Source organism: Trichosurus vulpecula, chromosome 8 (genome assembly GCF_011100635.1).
Source record: "Trichosurus vulpecula isolate mTriVul1 chromosome 8, mTriVul1.pri, whole genome shotgun sequence".
NCBI classification, from domain to species: domain Eukaryota; kingdom Metazoa; phylum Chordata; class Mammalia; order Diprotodontia; family Phalangeridae; genus Trichosurus; species Trichosurus vulpecula.
The window spans coordinates 122,408,651-122,428,452 of NC_050580.1; the positions used below are offsets into that span (position 1 = coordinate 122,408,651).

General features: G+C 39.7%; 1 protein-coding gene across 1 annotated transcript in view; it reads left to right on the plus strand.

Annotated features, from left to right (window-relative positions):
* Window positions 1-19,802, plus strand: part of RASGRF1 (Ras protein specific guanine nucleotide releasing factor 1) — a 215,955-nt gene that overhangs the window by 171,182 nt on the left and 24,971 nt on the right. Inside the window, exons 17-21 of the mRNA XM_036737004.1 lie at window positions 258-428; window positions 5,903-6,009; window positions 6,654-6,766; window positions 10,171-10,231; window positions 17,592-17,695. Of these exons, the coding sequence (XP_036592899.1) occupies window positions 258-428; window positions 5,903-6,009; window positions 6,654-6,766; window positions 10,171-10,231; window positions 17,592-17,695 (556 nt within the window). The remainder of the gene's footprint in view (window positions 1-257; window positions 429-5,902; window positions 6,010-6,653; window positions 6,767-10,170; window positions 10,232-17,591; window positions 17,696-19,802) is intronic.

Consider the following 19,802-nt stretch of genomic DNA (forward strand, 5'->3'; position numbering starts at 1 on the left):
AATGTCTTAGAAACCATATCACACTGTATTGGCTTTTGAAGCTGTTCCCAGGCCTTACATAGCTTTCTCAAAGCTTAAGGGGAAGGGGGCTACTTTTGACCCTTTTCAATGGAATGACCAGATCGTAGAATATTAAAGCTGACGGGGACCTTAAAGATCATACAATCCAACCCACTCATTTTACAGATGTGGAAACAAGACCAAAGAGTTGAAGGTGAAATGAACTAATGGTTTACTCTGCTCTTTCTAACCACCAGAATTTTCACTATTTTCTTATAATAATGGAGTTGTGATGACTTCTTGTCGGGAACTGGACAATAACCGCAGTGCCCTCTCAGCTGCCTCAGCTTTTGCCATAGCAACTGCTGGAGCCAATGAAGGCACACCAAACAAAGAGAAGTACAGAAGGATGTCATTGGCAAGTGCAGGTATGCGGGATAATTTTCAGGGTTCTCTTGTAAATCGATCTATCGAGAATCAACTGCCCAAAGACCCCCAAACCATATGATGATCCTGTGATAGAGGTTCGGTCCCTCTTTAGCATCATCTTCAAGTCCCACCAAAGGCTGAGAGAGTCTCTAAGAAGAGAGGACATCATCAAAGGGTGGCCAAAAGGGAAGAGTACCTTTGGAAGCATCTTCTTAAGGGTACTTAGACAGCAGCTTGAAATTGTTTTTTCCTTGTCAGGCCATTGTCTTCAACAAAAATTAGCTGACCAAGAAAAGGTAAGTTCCCTTCCCTTCATAGGCAGGAACAATATTCAGCTCTCTGGATAGTTTACCTACCATAGGATCCTTAAATTTGGAAGGCCATAGTCTTTTTCTGTCAACTAGAGTTTTCTTTTAAAAAAAGGTGGGGCAGGGGGGAGGGGTGTCAGCTCCTTCATGCCATTGTCATGAATCAGAAGCTCATGAGTCCTAGCACAAAGGTTTGTATGAATAATAAGTGCTTAATAAATGTCTGCTGAGTCCACTTGAAACCAGCTTTCTGAAAAGGCCAGAATTACAGGTAGCCTTTTAGCAAAAGGCCCAGCTTAAACCCAAGGCTGTTCCAACTCTACCCACAAGCCAAGCCACTGTGTGGGTGACAGACATGTCTGGAGGAAGTAGTTTGTACTTCCAAGTGCAGACCACATTATAACCATGGCCCAGCTGGGTTAGATTTGGAGGCTGTCTCTCTGCTACACCAGCACTTATCTCAGTATTGCAAGGAGCACTGATTTCATCAGAATAGTTACCGTCTGCACTGGCATGTATTGTGAATTATAATTTTTCTATAGCTTAACAAACAGTCTTTGTGAGTTTCTGTGCCTGAAGAAAAAAAAAAGATCATCTTATGGTGGCCAGCTTTCTTGTAGTGACCCTCTCCAAACTTAGATCTCTTGGTTCTATGATGACAGATTTCAGAGGCCTGAACTCAAAGCTTTGATAGCTAGCAAGGATCCATCAGAGCATGCTCCCTACTGGCAATGGCCTTGAGGACACCTCTTAGGCTGAATGGAGATAAATAAGGCATCAGATTATTATTTTAGCAGGAAGAGACACAGATACAACTAATTAAAAATTTATAAAATATTAATCAGTTTTTTTATTTTATTATTTCATTGCTGTCAGTCATGTCTGACTCTTCGTGATCCCATTTAGGGTTTTCTTGGAAAGATACTGGAGTGGTTTGCCATTTCCTTCTCCACCTCATTTTATAGATGAGGAAACAAAAGCAAACAGGGCTAAGTGACTTTTGTCCAGGGTCACACAGCCAGTCAGTGTCTGAGGCTAGATTTGAACTCAGGTCTTCCTGACTCCAGGCCTGGCACTCTATCCACCGTGCCACCTAGCTGCCGCATGCCAAATAAACTGTCTAAATGACCAGCAAACTGGCCAAGTGTTTGCTTGAAGGAACTGACTAGTTAGGGGAAGGTTGACATTGTATAGAAAGCCAAAGGGATTTCATTGGAGAAAATCTTCACACTACCTTTAAGCATGGAGAAGACGGAAGAAAGGAGAACTCAAGAGTTCAGAAGAAGAAAAATGTATCCAAAGAGAAAAAGTGAAAGCATTATCTTTGTTTTAAGTTTCCCAGAGTGGACTTGCTTTTCTACTGTTTCCATGCCTCAACTGTTTCTCTCTCCAGGCCATTTCACTTCTTCCTTCTGCCTCAGTTGTATAATAAGAAGTAAAACCCTAAAGTAAGGTGGAGGCCAATATGAATAGAACCAAGGGAAAAGAGGAGAAGAATATGTAGTTTATGATCCAGGAGTTTGTTGGTCATGTAGCAAGAACAAGGGATAGCAAAAGATGAAAACTCGGGCAAGTTTTGCACTGATAGCTACAAATTATTAAGACCCAAAGCATATTCTCCCTAATGCATTTTATGGAAGATTTGGATAAGAATCACACAGGACTGAGAAGGTATGCCTCAAGCCATCCCTGTATGCATTAACCTACTAAAATGTATGTACACGTCACTGTATGTCTGTTAGATATTTTATCATTTTAGAAAACATTCCAACTATAGCAGTAACAGAGAAGCTATCTGTCCTGAAAGGCTAGACTGAAGGTGGTCTATGTATGGGAACATGCTATATATGGATCTTTCTGAAGATGTTTTTGGTCTCCCCAGTTACCTCCACCCTCTGCTACATTTAGTACTTTGATCTCATTGGTGGAGGCACAGGTAATAAGTACAGTTGGATTTGCAGCCAAGTCCTCTACCTTCAAATCCAGTGTTCTTCCCACAACACCATGCTACTCTTTTATCTCCTTGACTTTTCCTGTGGGAATTACTAAGTCAGTTCCTTTTGAGTGGTCGTGGATCTCATTGAAAGAGACTTGTAATATTTCAGCACCTGAACCAGTCAGCACAACATTATACTCACAAACAACAACATGTGGGAAAATTCATCATTTATAGGGAATATCTATTCATTTGGAAAATGCATCAGGCATCTTCTATAGCAGTGATGGACACCTTTGGATGTCATAAATCTCTGTATTTTATAGCTATATTATAGTGGTGAATACCTTTGGAGAGTATTTTTTCTCTATATTTAACATTTATTTAATACTACTAGAGGACTGTGAAACAAAGTCATCTCTGTAGCTGTATCTATCAAAGAATCTTGTATAATCTTTATGAGAGACACCTCATTGGAGAAAAGTCACTAAGGCTGTATTTTGTTTTACAAATGGTGCTTTGTTTTAGTCATCAAAACTTAGTTTTGTTTTAGTCATCAAAAAAACCCAATAAACAGCAGCATTTTGTATTCTCCACAACTCTCAGTAAATTGTGTGACTGTAAAGAGAAACTGTGCTATCATCTAGGAAATCATCTAAGAAAGTCTACTCATTCCTTTCTCATTTTCATCAAGGAAACCTTTGACATGTGCATAGACAACTCTCATAAATATTTTATAGAGACAAGGAAATAGATATATGACTCAATAGTTCCACCATCCCTTGTATATGGTAGGTGCCTAATCACTATTTGTTGAATCATGAATTTTCAATATCTCTTTTAGATATCTTAAAAATTGATCCATGAGTATCATCTTCAGATTGTGCTTCATTCTTATATGTTTAATGGGTTCATCCAGTTTTCCCCACCTCATTTTCTTGATTTCTACTTCTGCTTCATAGTATGATATACTAGTGTGCAATGATGGTAAGAGTTGAAATCTGGCTATTCCATTCTCATTGATAAGACTAGATTACCATAGCAATGCTGGTATATTTCCTTCATTTCACTTCTATTTGTTATATCTCCAATTTTATCTATAATTGCTCTGGGGATGACCTAGTTTAGTTTTTCATTAGCAAATTCTAAGAAGTGGTGGTTATCACAGAAAATCTTTACTTTTATTCATTTCCTATTTTTCAGTTAGCCCCTTATTTAAATAGATCAAGTTAGACTTGTCATATTTGAATGCGATATTGTCTCGACCTTAGCCCTTTTCCTAATTTTATATTAATTTCTGCATTTACTTCGACAAGCTGATGATTTGGTTAAAACATCAGCTGATTCTGAAGTGCTCCCAAGTCAATCATCTATCATTGTTGACTATTAAGATAAAATTAACTTTATTTTCTTCTATGATTTTGTTCAGTGATCACTATGTCCAGGACCTTCTAGCTCTCTTCCCGATGAGAGTATTCATGACATATAGTTATACAGACTCTGAATAATGTATCATCTTTTGACCTCCTTCACAACTTAATCCTGAGCCATATTTTCCAATACATTTTTGTCATCTTCCCCTGTGCCAGCCTTCTCACTGAAGTCATCAAGTATCTAGATATGTGTTTACCTAATTTGGAGGATTTTATCAAGTTCGTCGTAGATTTTCTCTATGCTCCATTCTCTGTGACAGCTGCTGGCACATAAATTACAATTATCTTCATGGGTTTCCTTGCCTTCATGAGTGCAAGGTGAGAGGAACAGATGTTCCATGAAATAATGTTTCTTGTTACCCTTGAATGCACAAAATGAAACCAATTCTATCAACTTCTTTGTTCCTCCCTCCAAGAAGAAACTATGAGCTATCCTTCCATTTAAAGGAAATTTCTTTATGTCCTCTGGTTGCATTTATAAGTAAAATGTAGTTTAGTATATTTGGGGATACACCATCCCAGTGGTCATTGGACAAGGTTCTTACAAAGTTCTAACACTTTTTTGGTCTTAGAGTACCAACCAACAGTTTCATAAATATTTGTAAGTGATCTAAAAACCATGATTCTTAGTACTTTCTGCTGGGTTTTCTGCATAAGTGAGAGGGCCTGTATCAGTAAGGCAATAAACACAACATCAACAATAATCATGAATATGCCTATGTAGTTTTGTATTGCAAAGTACGAGAGACTCTCCATAAAGAAGGTAGAAGTATAACATATCCCATATAACCATATTGCATAACCAAATGTTCACCTCCCACAGCCAGTTAGCGCACTTAATCATAACAGCAAGGAACTTAAAACATGATACCACAACATGGAACCTCACCATCACAAAACCTCTCCAACCCTGCTGGGGTCTTCCCAAAAACATAAACTCACAGTACAGCTAAGTCAGCCTGTTCAGTTCTAACCATCATGATGGCAGCCATTAGCAGCCATAACTGCTCTCATCTCTCAGCATTTCCTGTGACATAACTTCCTTTTTCTATCAGGAAACTCCTCCCACCACATGTGACTTAAGACTCCTGTGACATAAGCAGCTCACATGGCCTATTAATGGGTGGGAAAGATCTTCAAATCTCAATTGCTACTACAGGGCCCTATACCACATTAAGAACTATTTTACATTTTTATATTTTATGTTGCTATGGCCAGACAATTCATCACCTATTTGCCAGCCTGTGGGTGATGAATTCTTTGATACTTTACTACAGATGGTCCTAAGGGAGCAGACACAGTCTGTTATCAAACCTATTGTACTCAAGGCTTTTCTAGCTTGATAGGACTCACCAAAGCTTGCATTCCATTGGCACATGTTTTGAGAGACTAGGGTCATCTCAGTACCATAATGAGGTAATGGAATGGTTCCTTGCTGAAGGACCATTGTAAACCTAAGGAAAATTCTTTTACCCTAACGCAAGAACTTGAGTGTACGAAGTAGTACGGTAGTCCAGTGGACACACCAGAGTATGTTGACTATTCTAACTGCTCAGAGTTCTCAAAATGCCTATTTGGTGTAAAAATCACAGGATAGACTTAGAAAGCCGGCAGAGATGGTAAGAACAGATTGAAAGCATCATTTAAATTGCAGCACCAGGAATGTGATGTTACATTCAGGATGTGGATTGAGTTTTTTTCCTAGACTATGCTGTTGCTGCCTCTATCCCCCAATCTTGCCCACCACAAATCTCCAAAAAAAAGTTTCTCCACTCTGTTGGTCACCAATATTTTAGGTTTCCCCCCCGACCAGAGGAACGGAGATAAAGAATTTGTGATAAGGAGAGCCGCAACCAACCGAGTATTGAATGTCCTTCGACACTGGGTCTCAAAGCATTCTCAGGTAAGCTTTTTTCTTCCATGAAGCCAAAATGGTTGAAGGTGTAGTGAGGCCAGGTTACATCTGGGAAGAATTAAGAATCACCCTCAAGTAATCAGACATTATCTAAAATATCTGTCAACAGATCTACATCAAACAATCTATGAAAGGAAGATGAGAATTTGATGTTTCCATTATTGTTTATGAAAAAGGAGAATAATTAAGAAAAATAAGCAATTAAAATTATAGAAAATAGTAAGGCCAAGCCATGTTTCTACTATCCCCACACCTGCAGCAGTGTTAAAGAGAGAGTTTTCTCCTTGTCAGAGCCCCAGAGGGTAGAGCTAGAAGGAAAGTGTTGTACAAAGCAATAATTATTTGGTATTTCTGAAACACCTTTCACCCAAAGATCTCTAAGTAATTAATAATTCATTTATACTGTGCACCTCTTACATGGAATAGGAAGATGATATCTATGTGTTATTCACCATTAATCCGCTAGCATCAGTGACGGATCTACAAAAAGAGGCCAGGGGTGTTTGTTTTCTGTCCTATGCCAAAACCACTAGACAACATTACCATCTTTCCTTCATGTTATAATTTTTTATGTCAATTCAGGTCATTTTTTAAAATAGTTTTAAATTTTTCACTCTAAATATTCTTGGCAGGATTTTGAAACCAACGATGAACTAAAATTTAAGGTTATTAGTTTTCTGGAAGAAGTCATTCATGACCCCGAACTTTTGACCCAAGAAAGAAAAGCAGCTGCCAATATTATCAGGTAATATTTATGAACCCACTTTAGCAGGTCCCAGAGCACTTTTATGTTCAAGATTCTGGACTCCTGTTTTGGGTGAAACAGGCGAAGGGTGCTTTTCTGGAACTGAAAATGTTTTTGTGGTTGTTACACATGTCGCTGCTAGTGTGGAAATGGATTGAAATTGGATTGAAATTGAAACTGGATTGAAGTTGGTGGGAGGGGTACCTTGGAGAATCTGAATTCCACTTGGGTGAGTAGCCATCCATTAGCACCTTCATATCTATGTGAGAGAATATATTCTGTGTCCCTACCCTGAAAGGGTTACCATGCCCCTTCTTTATTCCTTTACATGTATCAGTTCTCTCCCATAATCACAGAATCTCAAGGTTGGAAAGGACTTCAGAGGCTGTCTAGTCCAACCACATCTGGACAAGAATCTTTCTATGAAGTGCCCAACAAGCAGTCATCAATCCTTTGCCTTCAGCCCTCTAGTGAACCTCCTAAGTCAGTCTATTCTACTTTTAGGCAACTACAATTGTTCCTTTAAATGGAGGGAGATTTTCTCTACAAAGAAATATTTGTTTAAATGGAGTCCTTTAAGCCAATATCCCAGTGACTTACAAGGCAATATCAGTCTAATTTTGTCATTGGCCAGGTGTCTTTATAATTACAATCAAAGGAAATTCAAAGGATTACTTAAACTGTCACAAGTACAAATTTCAAAATTGCAATGAAAGAAAATCAGTTAAAGGAAGACCTTTCTGGAAGCTACTGGTCAGAGCAGACCTTTAAGAGATAACAGTAAAGTCATAACTAACCATGTTAGTGGAGTGCTCATTTTCTCTTCCTAAAGTTAGAATAGAAACATTAACCTTTTTTTTCTCCTGTACTCAACCTTGAATCAGTTCCACATAGTAGCAGTTCATGCGGCCTTGCCTCCCTGTACAAAACCCATCTACATCACTCCAATTAACAATTCTTAACCTACCAAAGAATCCACCGTGGCTCAAATTGTAAACAGGATGCTAGAGAAATAGTTCCATTTCCTCAGTATTCATTAGGTTAGAAGGCATAAATGTCGAGAGAGATAGAGAGAGGAAGGGAGGAAGGAAGGAAGGAAGGAAGGAAGGAAGGAAGGAAGGAAGGAAGGAAGGAAGGAAGGAAGGAAGGAAGGAAGGAAGGAAGGAGGGAGGGAAGGAGGGAGGGAAGGAAGGAAGGAAGGAGGGAAGGAAAGAAGGAGGGAAGGAAGGAAGGAGGAAAGGAAGGAGGGAAGGAAGGAAGGAGTACAGGAAGGAGGGAAGGAAGGAAGGAGTAAAGGAAGGAGGGAAGGAAGGAAGGAGGGAAGGAGGGAAGGAAGGAAGGAGGGAAGGAGGGAAGGAAGGAAGGAGGGAAGGAGGGAAGGAAGGAAGGAAGGAAGGAAGGAAGGAAGGAAGGAAGGAAGGAAGGAAGGAAGGAAGGAAGGAAGGAAGGAAGGAAGGAGGGAAGGAAGGAGGGAAGGAAGGAAGGAGGGAAGGAAGGAAGGAGGGAAGGAAGGAAGGAGGGAAGGAAGAAAGGAAGGAAAGGGGAAGGGAGGAGAGGAGAAGAAGAAAAGAGGATGCAAGGGCTATTTTACTACTATTACTTCCTTTCACTTCCACTTAACTTAAACTCTGTCAACAGATTTCATTTCCTTACCCCTTATTCTCTTCTATCTGGCATCTGCCTCCAACACTCTACCGAAACTATTCTCTCCAAAGTCACTAATAGTCTTCTAATCTCCAACTCCAATAGTCATTTTTCAGAGCTCATTCTCCAGGACTTCTCCACAGCATTTTATAATATTAAATGCCTCCTTCTTCTTAAACCTTTAAACACCCTTGGCTTCCATTACACCAAACCATTCTGGTTGTCCCCCTGCTTCTCTGACCCATCTTGTCTCTTGCTGGTCCAACTCTAACCCTTCCTCCTTTCTATCCCTGACAATGAGTTTAACCATAAGTTTAATCTTTAGCTCTCCGTTCTTATCTTACTTGATACTCACTTGTGAGGTAAGTACCTCAACAACTAAGGCACTATACAGATATGACCTACTATTATTATTAGCATACTTGCTTCTTTCATGGTTCCAACTACCTCCTCCATGCTGATAATTCCTAAACCTATATCTCCAACAGTAAATATTCAACTAATATATTCCCAACTAACTGCTTATAGCATATTTCTACTTGTTCAATCATCTCAAATTTAATGTATTTGAAACCTGATTCATCACTACCCCTCCCCCTCTAGTTCCATTCCCAAGTTCTCCATTTCCATCAATAGCCACATGATTCTTCAAAGCTAGAAACCTTCATAGCCCCAGCCAATCATTTACCACTGTACTAAGGGGCACAGTGGATAGAGTGCTGGGCCTATAGACAGGAAACCTTGAGATAAAAACCAGTTTCAGATAATTACTAGCTGTGTGACCCTGAGCAAGTCATTTAACCTTTACATACCTCAGTTTCCTCATTTGTAAAATGAGGATAATAATAGCACCTACTTCTCAGGGTTGTTTTAAAGATCAAATAAAATAATGTGTAAAGTGCTTACAATGGTGCCTGGCACATAGCAGGCACTTAAATATTTATCCCTTTCCCCCTTCCCTTCTCTCTCATCGCCTTTTAGATGTTTCTCTGCCTCTTCATTTCCACTATCACCATCCTAGTCCAAACTTTCATCACCTTATACCTGAATTACTGTGCTACTAGCCACTTTCCTTACCTCCAGTCTCCCTCTTCTCTCCTCCAATGCATGTATGTTGCACATTGCTACCTGGCTAGACTTTCTAAAACACCGTTTTAATCATGTCACTACCTGGCTCAAAAGCACCCATTGACTCCCTTTTGCCTGCTGTATGAAGTTCCAAGTTTTCTACCTAACTTTCAGGTGTCTCCCTAATTTGATGTGATTATTGTCTGTCCAACCTTATCCCCCTTTTACACACACGCACACACACACACACACATACACACACACAATCTAGTCCTTTATTTGCCTTTAATAGTGTTTTTCCCTCTTTCTGAAATATTCTCCCATTTCTTCTCTGCCTATCCCAATCCTAGGCATCCTTTAATATCCACTTCTTCCATGAAAATTCCAGCAATCATAGACATTTCCTTTCTCTAATTCACTTGCGCCATCTTTATAGCATAATTTAGTGCTTTATTAAAGACTATATTACTTCACTAATTGTTTTCCATGTGTTTTTTATTCTGCTTGTGAAGATTACAAACTGTGGACAGAAGTCACATTTTAGACTTCTTTTGTACCTAGCACAATGCTGAGCCCACCCTTAGGTGCTTAATAAATATTTGTTGTTTGTTCAATTGATTGATTAGAAGCAGATACCTTTTCTAACAGTACCTCATAATCATCTGGTTTAATTTTACCTTTTCATACCCTAGGACTTTGACACAGGAAGACCCAGGAGACAACCAGATCACACTGGAGGAGATTGTACAGATGGTAAATCCTGTTTTCATGATAAATTGATACTGCTCAGAAGTTTCTCTTCACCTTCACCTATTTCTTCATTTGCCCACCCCAAGTTGCCCAAAATAATTTTGGAGTTGGACCTCAGTGTTAGCAGACAGATCCAGGCTTAGGCAGGATTACAAAATAAGGAAATTTATCCTCCAAAAACCTATCATCACCACCTCCCCTTTCTCCTTCCCTTCCTCCCCTTTCAGCAACCCTTTCCTACTGGGAAGACCAGTGCTCTCATGTTGTTCCAGTCTGGCCTGTCAGGAAGAGAGGAAATCTGATAAATCCTGTAATTATTCCTGAGAACTGGAATAGGGAGGTGGTAATGCTTAACCCAAAGGAATGTATTATTAATGATAGGATTTTAGGTCTCAGTAGGAGAGATTATTTTGAGAAAATTCTTTAACTGTTTTCTGCCTATAGTCTATGATCTGCTTCTGCCTCAGATTATATCATTAGGCAACCGTCTAGCCTAGTTCAGTCATGTCCAACTCTTCATGTCCCCATTTGGGGTCTTCTTGGCAAAGATACTGGAGTGGTTTGTCATTTCCTTCTCCAGGTCATTTTACAGATGAGGAAACTGAGGCAAACAAGGTTAAGTGACTTGTCCAGGGTCACACAGCTAGTAAGTATCTGAGGCCACATTTGAACTCAGGAAGATGAGTCTTTCTGACTCCAGGCCCAGTGCGCTTTCCACTGCACCACCTGGCTGTCCTTTTCCTAGAAATAGAACTTACACATAGAACACATAAATAAATCAGTAGGGGACATGAAGAGGTGGACCCAATTGAACCCCGTTTTCCAAGATGGCAAAATTATTATCTCTAGTCTGTTAAAGCTAGTTACCATAATGATACATAGTTTGCCATGCTAGAGCTGGATCTAGCCAACTCCATCTTTCCCCTACTCATCTCTCTTTTGCCAAAAAGTGAACAATCTCAGTGGTACACGTTTCAGGGTGTTGTGCTAAACAGTTTCCCTAAGATGCTAAACCATATTGGATTGCACTAGATGGGCTATTTTAACACAAACCAGATACATAACCATATTTGCTTTAATTCACCCAAGATTATAATTTTTAGGTTCCCAATCTGTTTTGCCTAATTCTTTTTTTCCTTTTTTTGAGGTCAGGGCTCCCCATCTCACCCGAGGTAGAAGTATAACAACCACTCATGACTCAATCCCAATGCTAATTGGTAAAAATGCCTTTACCCAGCTCTATTTTCCCTACTTGAGTCTAGTTTTTCCCCCTCCTTAAGCAACCTAGTGACCTTCCTACTCCCTGGGACTTGCCATGCCCAATAATTCTTCTTACTGCAGCAAGGAAACTTCTATATATCCAGGGTCAGGGCTGAGAAAATCAAAACATTCTGTTCTGCCTGGGCTTAGGAAGAGGTGCAAAGTTCCCCCCACTCATAGCCAAAAGGCCAATTTTTGGACATTCCTACATGAGAATTTAATATGAGACTGTTTTACGTTATCCTATTCAACTCTGAGATGAAATCACTCTTGATTTTGCAGCCAAGCACCCTTACTCTTATAGCAGAAGACTTACCCTGAATGTGTTACCCCTTAAGTTTTAAAAAGCTTCTTGGTCCTCTTGATTTTCTAGAACAGAATGTTTGCCAGAGGTCATGCTTCCTCCTCCTTGATGCTTCAATGGTCACTAAACTTGAGTGTTCACTCAAGAAAGTAACATAAAACGTTCTATAATTTTAGTCCATAAACAATCCGTTTGAATAGGCTCTAATTTTGAGATTACCTCTTAAATTCTGTTTTTCCTCACCAGTTTTCAGAAATTAACTCTCACTGAGACTTAAAATCATCTTTCTTTATGACTATCATAAATGCCTTGGGAATTACCATTGTAATGCAATATAATTAGCATAAATTTTTCCTAATTAAGGAAGAGAAGGTTCTTGCCTCTTTTTAAAGCTCACCTCCTTTCATCAGAACACCCACAAATAAGGTTTCCCCTATTTGGAGATTGGGGGTCCCCTCTTCATACTCTTGCTCCCATCTAAGGGCCCTAAAAGCAGAGGACAAGATAGTCAACCTACAGCACAGTTTTTATGACTAAACAGAGTATTTGCTTTGCATCTCTGCTTTCCCTCCTCCCTTCTTCCCCACCCAGTGACCTACTCCAGATGATTTGGGACAGAAGACCCTATGAAGCCTAAGGGCCTACAACTCTCTCCTATTTTATGGCTTCTTCCGCCTCAATCTTAAATATTCTTTTGCTTTAAATAGGGTTATTACTTCTACTTCAATTTTGTCTTTTGATAGTTTCCCAGGCCACCTGTCTAAGGAGGTGGGTTTTAGTAATGTAGTATGTGGGAAATACAATGAGCTGTTTCTTCTTCAGTAGCTCTAGGGTTGAGCCAGAGATGCAGCTTGAGTAATGACAAAAGAGGCTTCCAATAATCTGGACTTGACTTTTGAATTGTTATTCCCTGCACCCTACACCCAATCATCAGTCATCCCATTACTAACTAATTTCAGAAAAGTTGGACAGAACTAAACAATAATCATAGTCAATAGCAGTCATCCTCACAACGGCCTTATATGTGCATTTGAGGCACTCAAGGATTGTTAAGTACAAGAAATGGAAGTCTAACTCCAACACTACTACTAACTGGCCTTTGCAGAATATGATATCATATATCCTGGTGTTGCAATAATCCGGCTAGCAGCCGCTGTGGGGGTAAAAAAACCAACACAAGCCCGACAACAAGAATGTTGCAAGCCCAAGTTCTTTTGATCTGCTTTACTAAGGAAAACAACATTAAGGAGTTAACAATCTTACTTTAATCCAGCACACAAATATCATTCACTTAGTTCAGGGGAAAAAGCCAGCACCCTGAACTTCAGAGCAAATAAACAAATTACAAACATCAACAGACAGACCTTGTCTGATTCAAATTTCAGTGCATAGTTACCAGAGTTTAACAAAGTCTGAACATCTAGGTTTACAAGCTGGAGGGCTCTTAACTACAGCTGCCCGGAGTCTCCACATCAGCACACTGCCAAGAGTGAGAGCCCTAAGCAAATAGCTCTGTCTTCCCTTTTTAGGCACTCTTTGGCCGTCATCACATGTCATCTGAACAACCGGAACTTAAGCTCTTACTATTGAATCTGGTCTTAGCAACTCCCCTTAGGACCCTGGGGGCTTCATGCCCACATCAGCTTAGCACCTAGTAGCTAGGGGTTTGGAGCCTACTTGGGAGCGAAGATATAATCAGACCTCCCTTCATTGGCCTCACCTTAGTTACCAATGCACCTGGACACAGCACCTTTTTGTAACCAGTATTCCCATGTTAGGGAACTCGCTGTCCATTTCTGTGATTATTATTATTTATCTATACAATAAATATGAAAGGCAGTATCTACTGTGAGTGGATAGAGAACTGGCCTTATAGTCTTACTTCAGTTCAAGTCCCAACCTCTGAAAACCACGAGTCTGGAGTGTGGTAGAGGGAGGAGTGGGGAGCAGGGAGGGGAATGCTTGTCTATAACCTTGTCTATACCTGTGTCAACTGTGATGAATGAAAAACCCAAGAGATAGGGTTTCTGGATAATTAATAATCAATTTATTAATTAAACTAGCTAATAATCAATAAATTGATGGTTAGCAGTTTCTCTCAGTGACCAAAGACACATAATGGAGACACTGAATGACTTAAATATTTTTTGAAAGGGAATGCCCCTGACAGGAGAAATCAACCCTGGTTGGTGGACATTTAAATGAGATGGTGGGCTAAAAGTCTTCAGCTCCTCCTGCTGAGAATGTGGCTTCATCATGAGACTCAGTCACCTCTAGCAATCTGGACAGGAAATCCATCTCCACCCAGACCACTCTGGTTGATTTTCTCCTTCATGAGCTGGGTCACCCTAAACTCCAATGGAGGGGTGCAATGACATGGGCTTATTTCCTAAGGGAAATTCACCTAGCTTAGATTCTGTTTACACTCTCAACAGAAATAAGGTTTCCTAGTTGGGTGGGGTCCTACCCAAGATCCAGGAGCATGTATTAGGGCAATCTCCTCTATCAGCCATGTCCTTCAGAGACTGTCTGACTGACCTACAGGGGTTGGTCCGTGAATGAGGAAATAGAGGAAATAAAAACTTCACTCCAATTTAATAATTGATTGTTAGTATAGTAGCTACATAATAATTTCTCTCACTACCCGATGACAGCAAACTTTTTAGCAGAAACAAGCACAATTGCACTAGTGATCTGCTGTCACCTAGATCAAAAACAGCTTGACTACATTTTTTATTTTTAATAAATATAGGTATGATGTGTATACCATGGACATTAAAGGAATGAGTACAAAATAAAATTACCAGCAATACCTGTGTCCTAAAGCAAACCAAACACTGGATACTGTGAGGAAAGCACCAAAGTATGAGAGGTACTCAGTTTATGGACAAACAAGCTTTTGTCCCCAAGCAGGGAAAAGGGCAGTGGATCTGAACAATACTCTCCTTCACAAACATTGTGTGGGAGAGTAATGAGCATTAGACTGGGAAGTCAGAAGACAGGTTCTAGTCCTGGCTCGGCCATGAACTCCCTATTAAGTCATTGCATCATTCTGAGTCCTAATTTTCTCATCTGTAAAATAATGGAGTTGAACTTGGTAATGTCCAAGGGCTCTTCCAGTTCTAATTTGTTGCTATTTCCGCTGCCCAAACTATTTTGCTGATACATCTGGGTGGTGGTATAGTTGAGAGGGAATGCTTAAGAATACAATGAAGTTCTTGGACTCTTCATTACGCAAATAATTTTAGATAATTTAGTTAGTAACAACTCAATTTGCAATCACAGGTTAAATAGTTCTCATTCCCAAAGCTATTTCTGTGTTATTTAGACATCTGAAAGGAAGTGACTAAAACAAACTTACTTTCTTATGGAAGAGATATTTTAAAATTTTACATTGATTTTATTGCAGGCTCTGTGCTGGATCTCATTCATCACATTGACTAATCCAACACAGAGTCCAGGCCAAAGAAGGTTCCCTGTAAATGTTCCTGATTACAGATGGCATTTTTCTGATTGTAGCAAGACTCAGAACCTTGAAGAGCCTCCTAGAAGATATCTTGTATGTAACCACTCAAAGGAGTTTGGCCTAGCCATCTACTCTGGAAAGACTGTGTAGAGGAAGATTGTCTATAGCCCAAATCTCATGATGCATGTGGATGGCCCCGAGGGGCACCTAGATGAGTATTGGATAGAGCTCTGGGCCTGGAGCCAGGAAGACCCGAGTTCAAATGTGACCTCTCACATTTACTGGCTGTGTGACCCTGGGCAAGTCATTTAACCTCTTTTTACTTTAGTCTTCTTATCTGTAAAATGGGGATAATAATCACACCTGCCTCCCAAGGTTGTTACAAGGATCAAATGCAATATCTGTGAAGCACTTAGCACAGTGCCTAGCACGTAGTAGGTATTATCAAAATGTTAGCTTTTGTTTGTTGTTGTTGTTGAGATATAAATATATATATATATATATATATACACATATGTACACACACACACATATATAATGACTATACATGGTGTCCCTAAAGTCTGGACACATAGACAATGTGGAATTATTGCATCAAGTTTACATGAATCTTGCAAAGCATATCAACCTTTGCATCACAAATTATGGAAATCATATTGAAGATGTTATTTGTTAATGTTTCAATTAAATATGTTGTTGAAAATTTCATTCATTTCATTTCTTGAAAATATGCATTTTTCCTATGTGTCCAGACTTTAGGAACACCCTGTATATATGCATTTACATATACATATGCAATCAAAATGATAAAAACCATATATTCCATAGCATTATTTTGAAGGAACTAACAAAATTTTACAGACCTTATCTCATTTTATCAATTTACAAAGTGATCCATTGTACAAAGTTAGACATATTATTGTCCTCTATTTTTTTTAAATGCACTTTCCCCACACAAGATTTGTAATCAAATCACTCCTATGATTCCCACTTCTGGGAAGCACAAATGCACAAAATACAATTCCTGTTATGAATTCCAGTAGTCAGACATGGTGGCGCATGTCTGGAATCCCAGCAACTAGGAAATGAGGCTAATGGATCTCTTGAGTTTAGGAGTTCTGAGCTTCAGTGGGCTGAGTTGCTCAGATGTCCACACTAAGTTTAGCACCAATGTGACGAGCCTTCAGGAATGGGGGATCCCCAGCTTGCCTGAGGAGAGGTGACACAGCCCAGGGCAGAAACATCAGATCAAAGCTCTCATGCCTATCAGTAGTGGTCTCACACCCAAGAATAGCCCCCTAACTTCTAGCCTGGGCAAATTAGGGAAACCTAGCCACCCAAGTCCTTTCTCCATTCACCCACCATGGAAAAGCGGTGTACCTGAAATCCTGTGATTCCACCTGACGTATGTCCTCACTCACAAAACAAAAAGTTAAGGTTGGAAAGATGGCTGCTGCTGAACCCAAGATAGTAATGATAGCTAATAGCTATTTGTTTATATATAATTTATACAGCACTTTAAGGTTTGCCAAGCACTTTACGTGAGTTGTCTCATTAGATCTTCACAACAACCCTGTGAGGCAGGTACTAATATTTATTCCCATTTTACAGACAAGAAAACTGAGGTACAGAAAGCTGACTTGCACAAAGTCCCACAGCTAGTAAGTGTCTGAGGTTAGACTTGAACCAAGGTCTGCCTGACTCCAAGTCCAGCACTGTATGCAACATTCATCCCTCGTTGCCTTCTCTATAATATTCATAGAATTTCAGAATTGGAGGGGACCTCAGACCATCTAGTCCAACCAGAATAAGAATCCCTTCTAAAATACACCCTTCAAGAAGCCATCCAGACTCCGTCAGATTATAGTATACCTGCCCATGGAAGGGAACTCACTACCTCCAGAGGCATCCTCTTCTGCTTTTGAGCAACTCCAATTATTAGGAAGATTTTCCTGATGTAAAGCCCAAATTTGCCCTTTTTACTACCTCCATTTATCGCTCTTAGTTCTGTCCTCTGGAGGCAGGCAGAACAAATTAAACCCCCCTTCTCTGTGTGAGTCCTTCAAATACTTAAGCACAGTTACCATTTTTCCCATAAGTCTTCTGTTCTTCAGGCTGAATATCCTCAGTTCTTTCAGCCAGCTCTTCATATGGTGTGAACTTCAGGTCCTTACCCATCCTGACTGCCTTCCTCAAGATGCTCTCCAGCTATCAATAAATGTTTTGTTTTGTTTTTGTAAAAAGCGGCATCCAGAACAGAACACAATATGCCTTATATGTCAAAATGCTTTATGTGTCATTGCATTAAACCAACTGTTGACCCTTTCATTTAGGCTGAAGGAGTGAAAGCAGAACCCTTTGAAAACCACTCTGCTTTGGAAATAGCTGAACAGCTGACTTTACTGGACCACTTGGTCTTTAAGAAGATTCCATATGAGTGAGTAATTATAATTTTCCTTTAGGGATGCTTTTTCCCCCCTTTCACATGCTGGTTTTGGAAATTTACCAGTAAATATGAAGAAATGCAAGATAAATTTTCTAAAGCAGTACAAAGACATTCCATTGTGATAAAAAATTATGCATGCTATAGCTTAAAAATAGAAATTGGGGGAGGGGAGCTCTGACTTTTCTACCAAACTTACCTAAAGTTCGTACACACAGACACATGGACACACACACACACACGCGCGCGCGCGCACACGCGCGCACACACACACACGCACACACACACATACACATACTTACTGCCTGTCTCCTTTCCACAAATGATTATTCCCCCTTCTCACATTTACGCTTTTTTCATAGACTCCTAGACTTTGGGTGTTGAGTGATGGGTGAGACAATTTGAGGGTATTCCCATCCCCATAATTGGAAGCAACTTTCCAGTAGCAGAAAACTGAAGGTAGTAGTAAGTGGCCAGCCCAGAAAACGACCAAAGCCATCCTCCAGGATCCAAGCTACCATTTTTCTCAACACCTCCACTTTTCAGCTGTTCACACAGGAGCTAAGGCTCTAACTCTCTGAGCGTGGCTCCACTGCTAGAACATTTGCTAAGCTCAGAGAAGTAGAGCAAGGCTTAGCTGTTGTCAGGCACAGCCCTCACACCTCATAGTTGACAGCATAAACCTCATATCCCAATCCCAGTCATAGAAAATCTCCAGCATGGCCACACTACACTCTACACCAGTGATGTCAGACTCAGATAGACATGGGGGGGGCCACAAAACCATACATAAAAATCCCCATGGACTGCATATTGGCTAAGCACTAAAATATAATATGATCTATGTTTTATTGTATTTTATTTATTTTGTTAAATATTTCTCAATTATGTTTTAATCTGGTTTGGGCAGTCCTCTGGGCCACAAGCAGCCTGTGAGTCAGATGAATTTGACAACTCTACTCTACACCATCCACTCAACATCTTCCTAGCAAATGAGCGGCCTGTGATTCTTCTGACATAATGTGTCTACAGTCTGGAGATTTCACAGAAATAAAGAAGCAGATAGAAAAAAAACAACCTTTCTTAGCTATTTCCTATCTAGTTTCAGTTTCCAGATTTTGAAAATTATTACATATCTTAGACATACCATGTGCTAATTCTTATCAACTTGTCCTCTTTATAGAGAGAAAATATTTTCCATTCAACTCTCATTTGTGATGGTCTTTCCTGCCTATAGCAAGGTGACCTGGTCATTCTAATGACTAATATAAAACCACTAATTCCCATGACCAATAGTTACATCTGAAGAAAGGGGAAAAGCACAAAACGTGTGTGTGGACCAACCTGAAATAAATCTAATGGAAATGGTGGGAACTCTCCAAAATATTTCTAACCCTAAACTATGAGATGTATAATTTTCCTCATAAAACATGTCCTTCTCTTCATCTCCCTGCTGGAATGCATGTTATTGAATTTCTTGAAGAGTAAACATTAATATTGCTTAAGGAAGGCATTACCCTTCTAGCTTTAATTAGGATGTATTTTCCTTGGTACTAGGGTCAAATATCAGATTGCTTATCTTGTTTATTAGCATAAAGTTAAAGTTTTGGGGTTTTTTCTGGTTTGGGGTATTGTAGTGTCAGTTAAAGTTTTGTGATTTTTTTTTAATATGGTTCAGGATTCTTTGATCTTTCCTATAACATATCACTTTTTTTTTTGGTCCAGACCTATGATTTCATTGGTGAAGGGAACTTCATCCACCAATGCATGTCAGAGACTTGCGCAATTTATAAGTGTCAAGACTTGCCTGGTGCCCAGAGAAGCTTAGTAGTGTATTGCACAGGGGTTACACAGCCATTGGGTTTCAGAAGCACTTAAAGCTAGGTCCTCTTGACTCACAGGCTGACTCTCCATCTACTACCAGCGCTGCCTCTCACAGATGACATTTTTAAAGAAGAGTTTTATCTTCTTTCCTCACTCAGAAAAGTCTTTTAAGGGCCAGAAATTTGATTCCACAGAGATTTTAGTATGAGGTGGATTCAGATGAGATAATGTATAAAAAAGCACTTTGCAAACCTTAAAATACTATATTGTTCAGAAT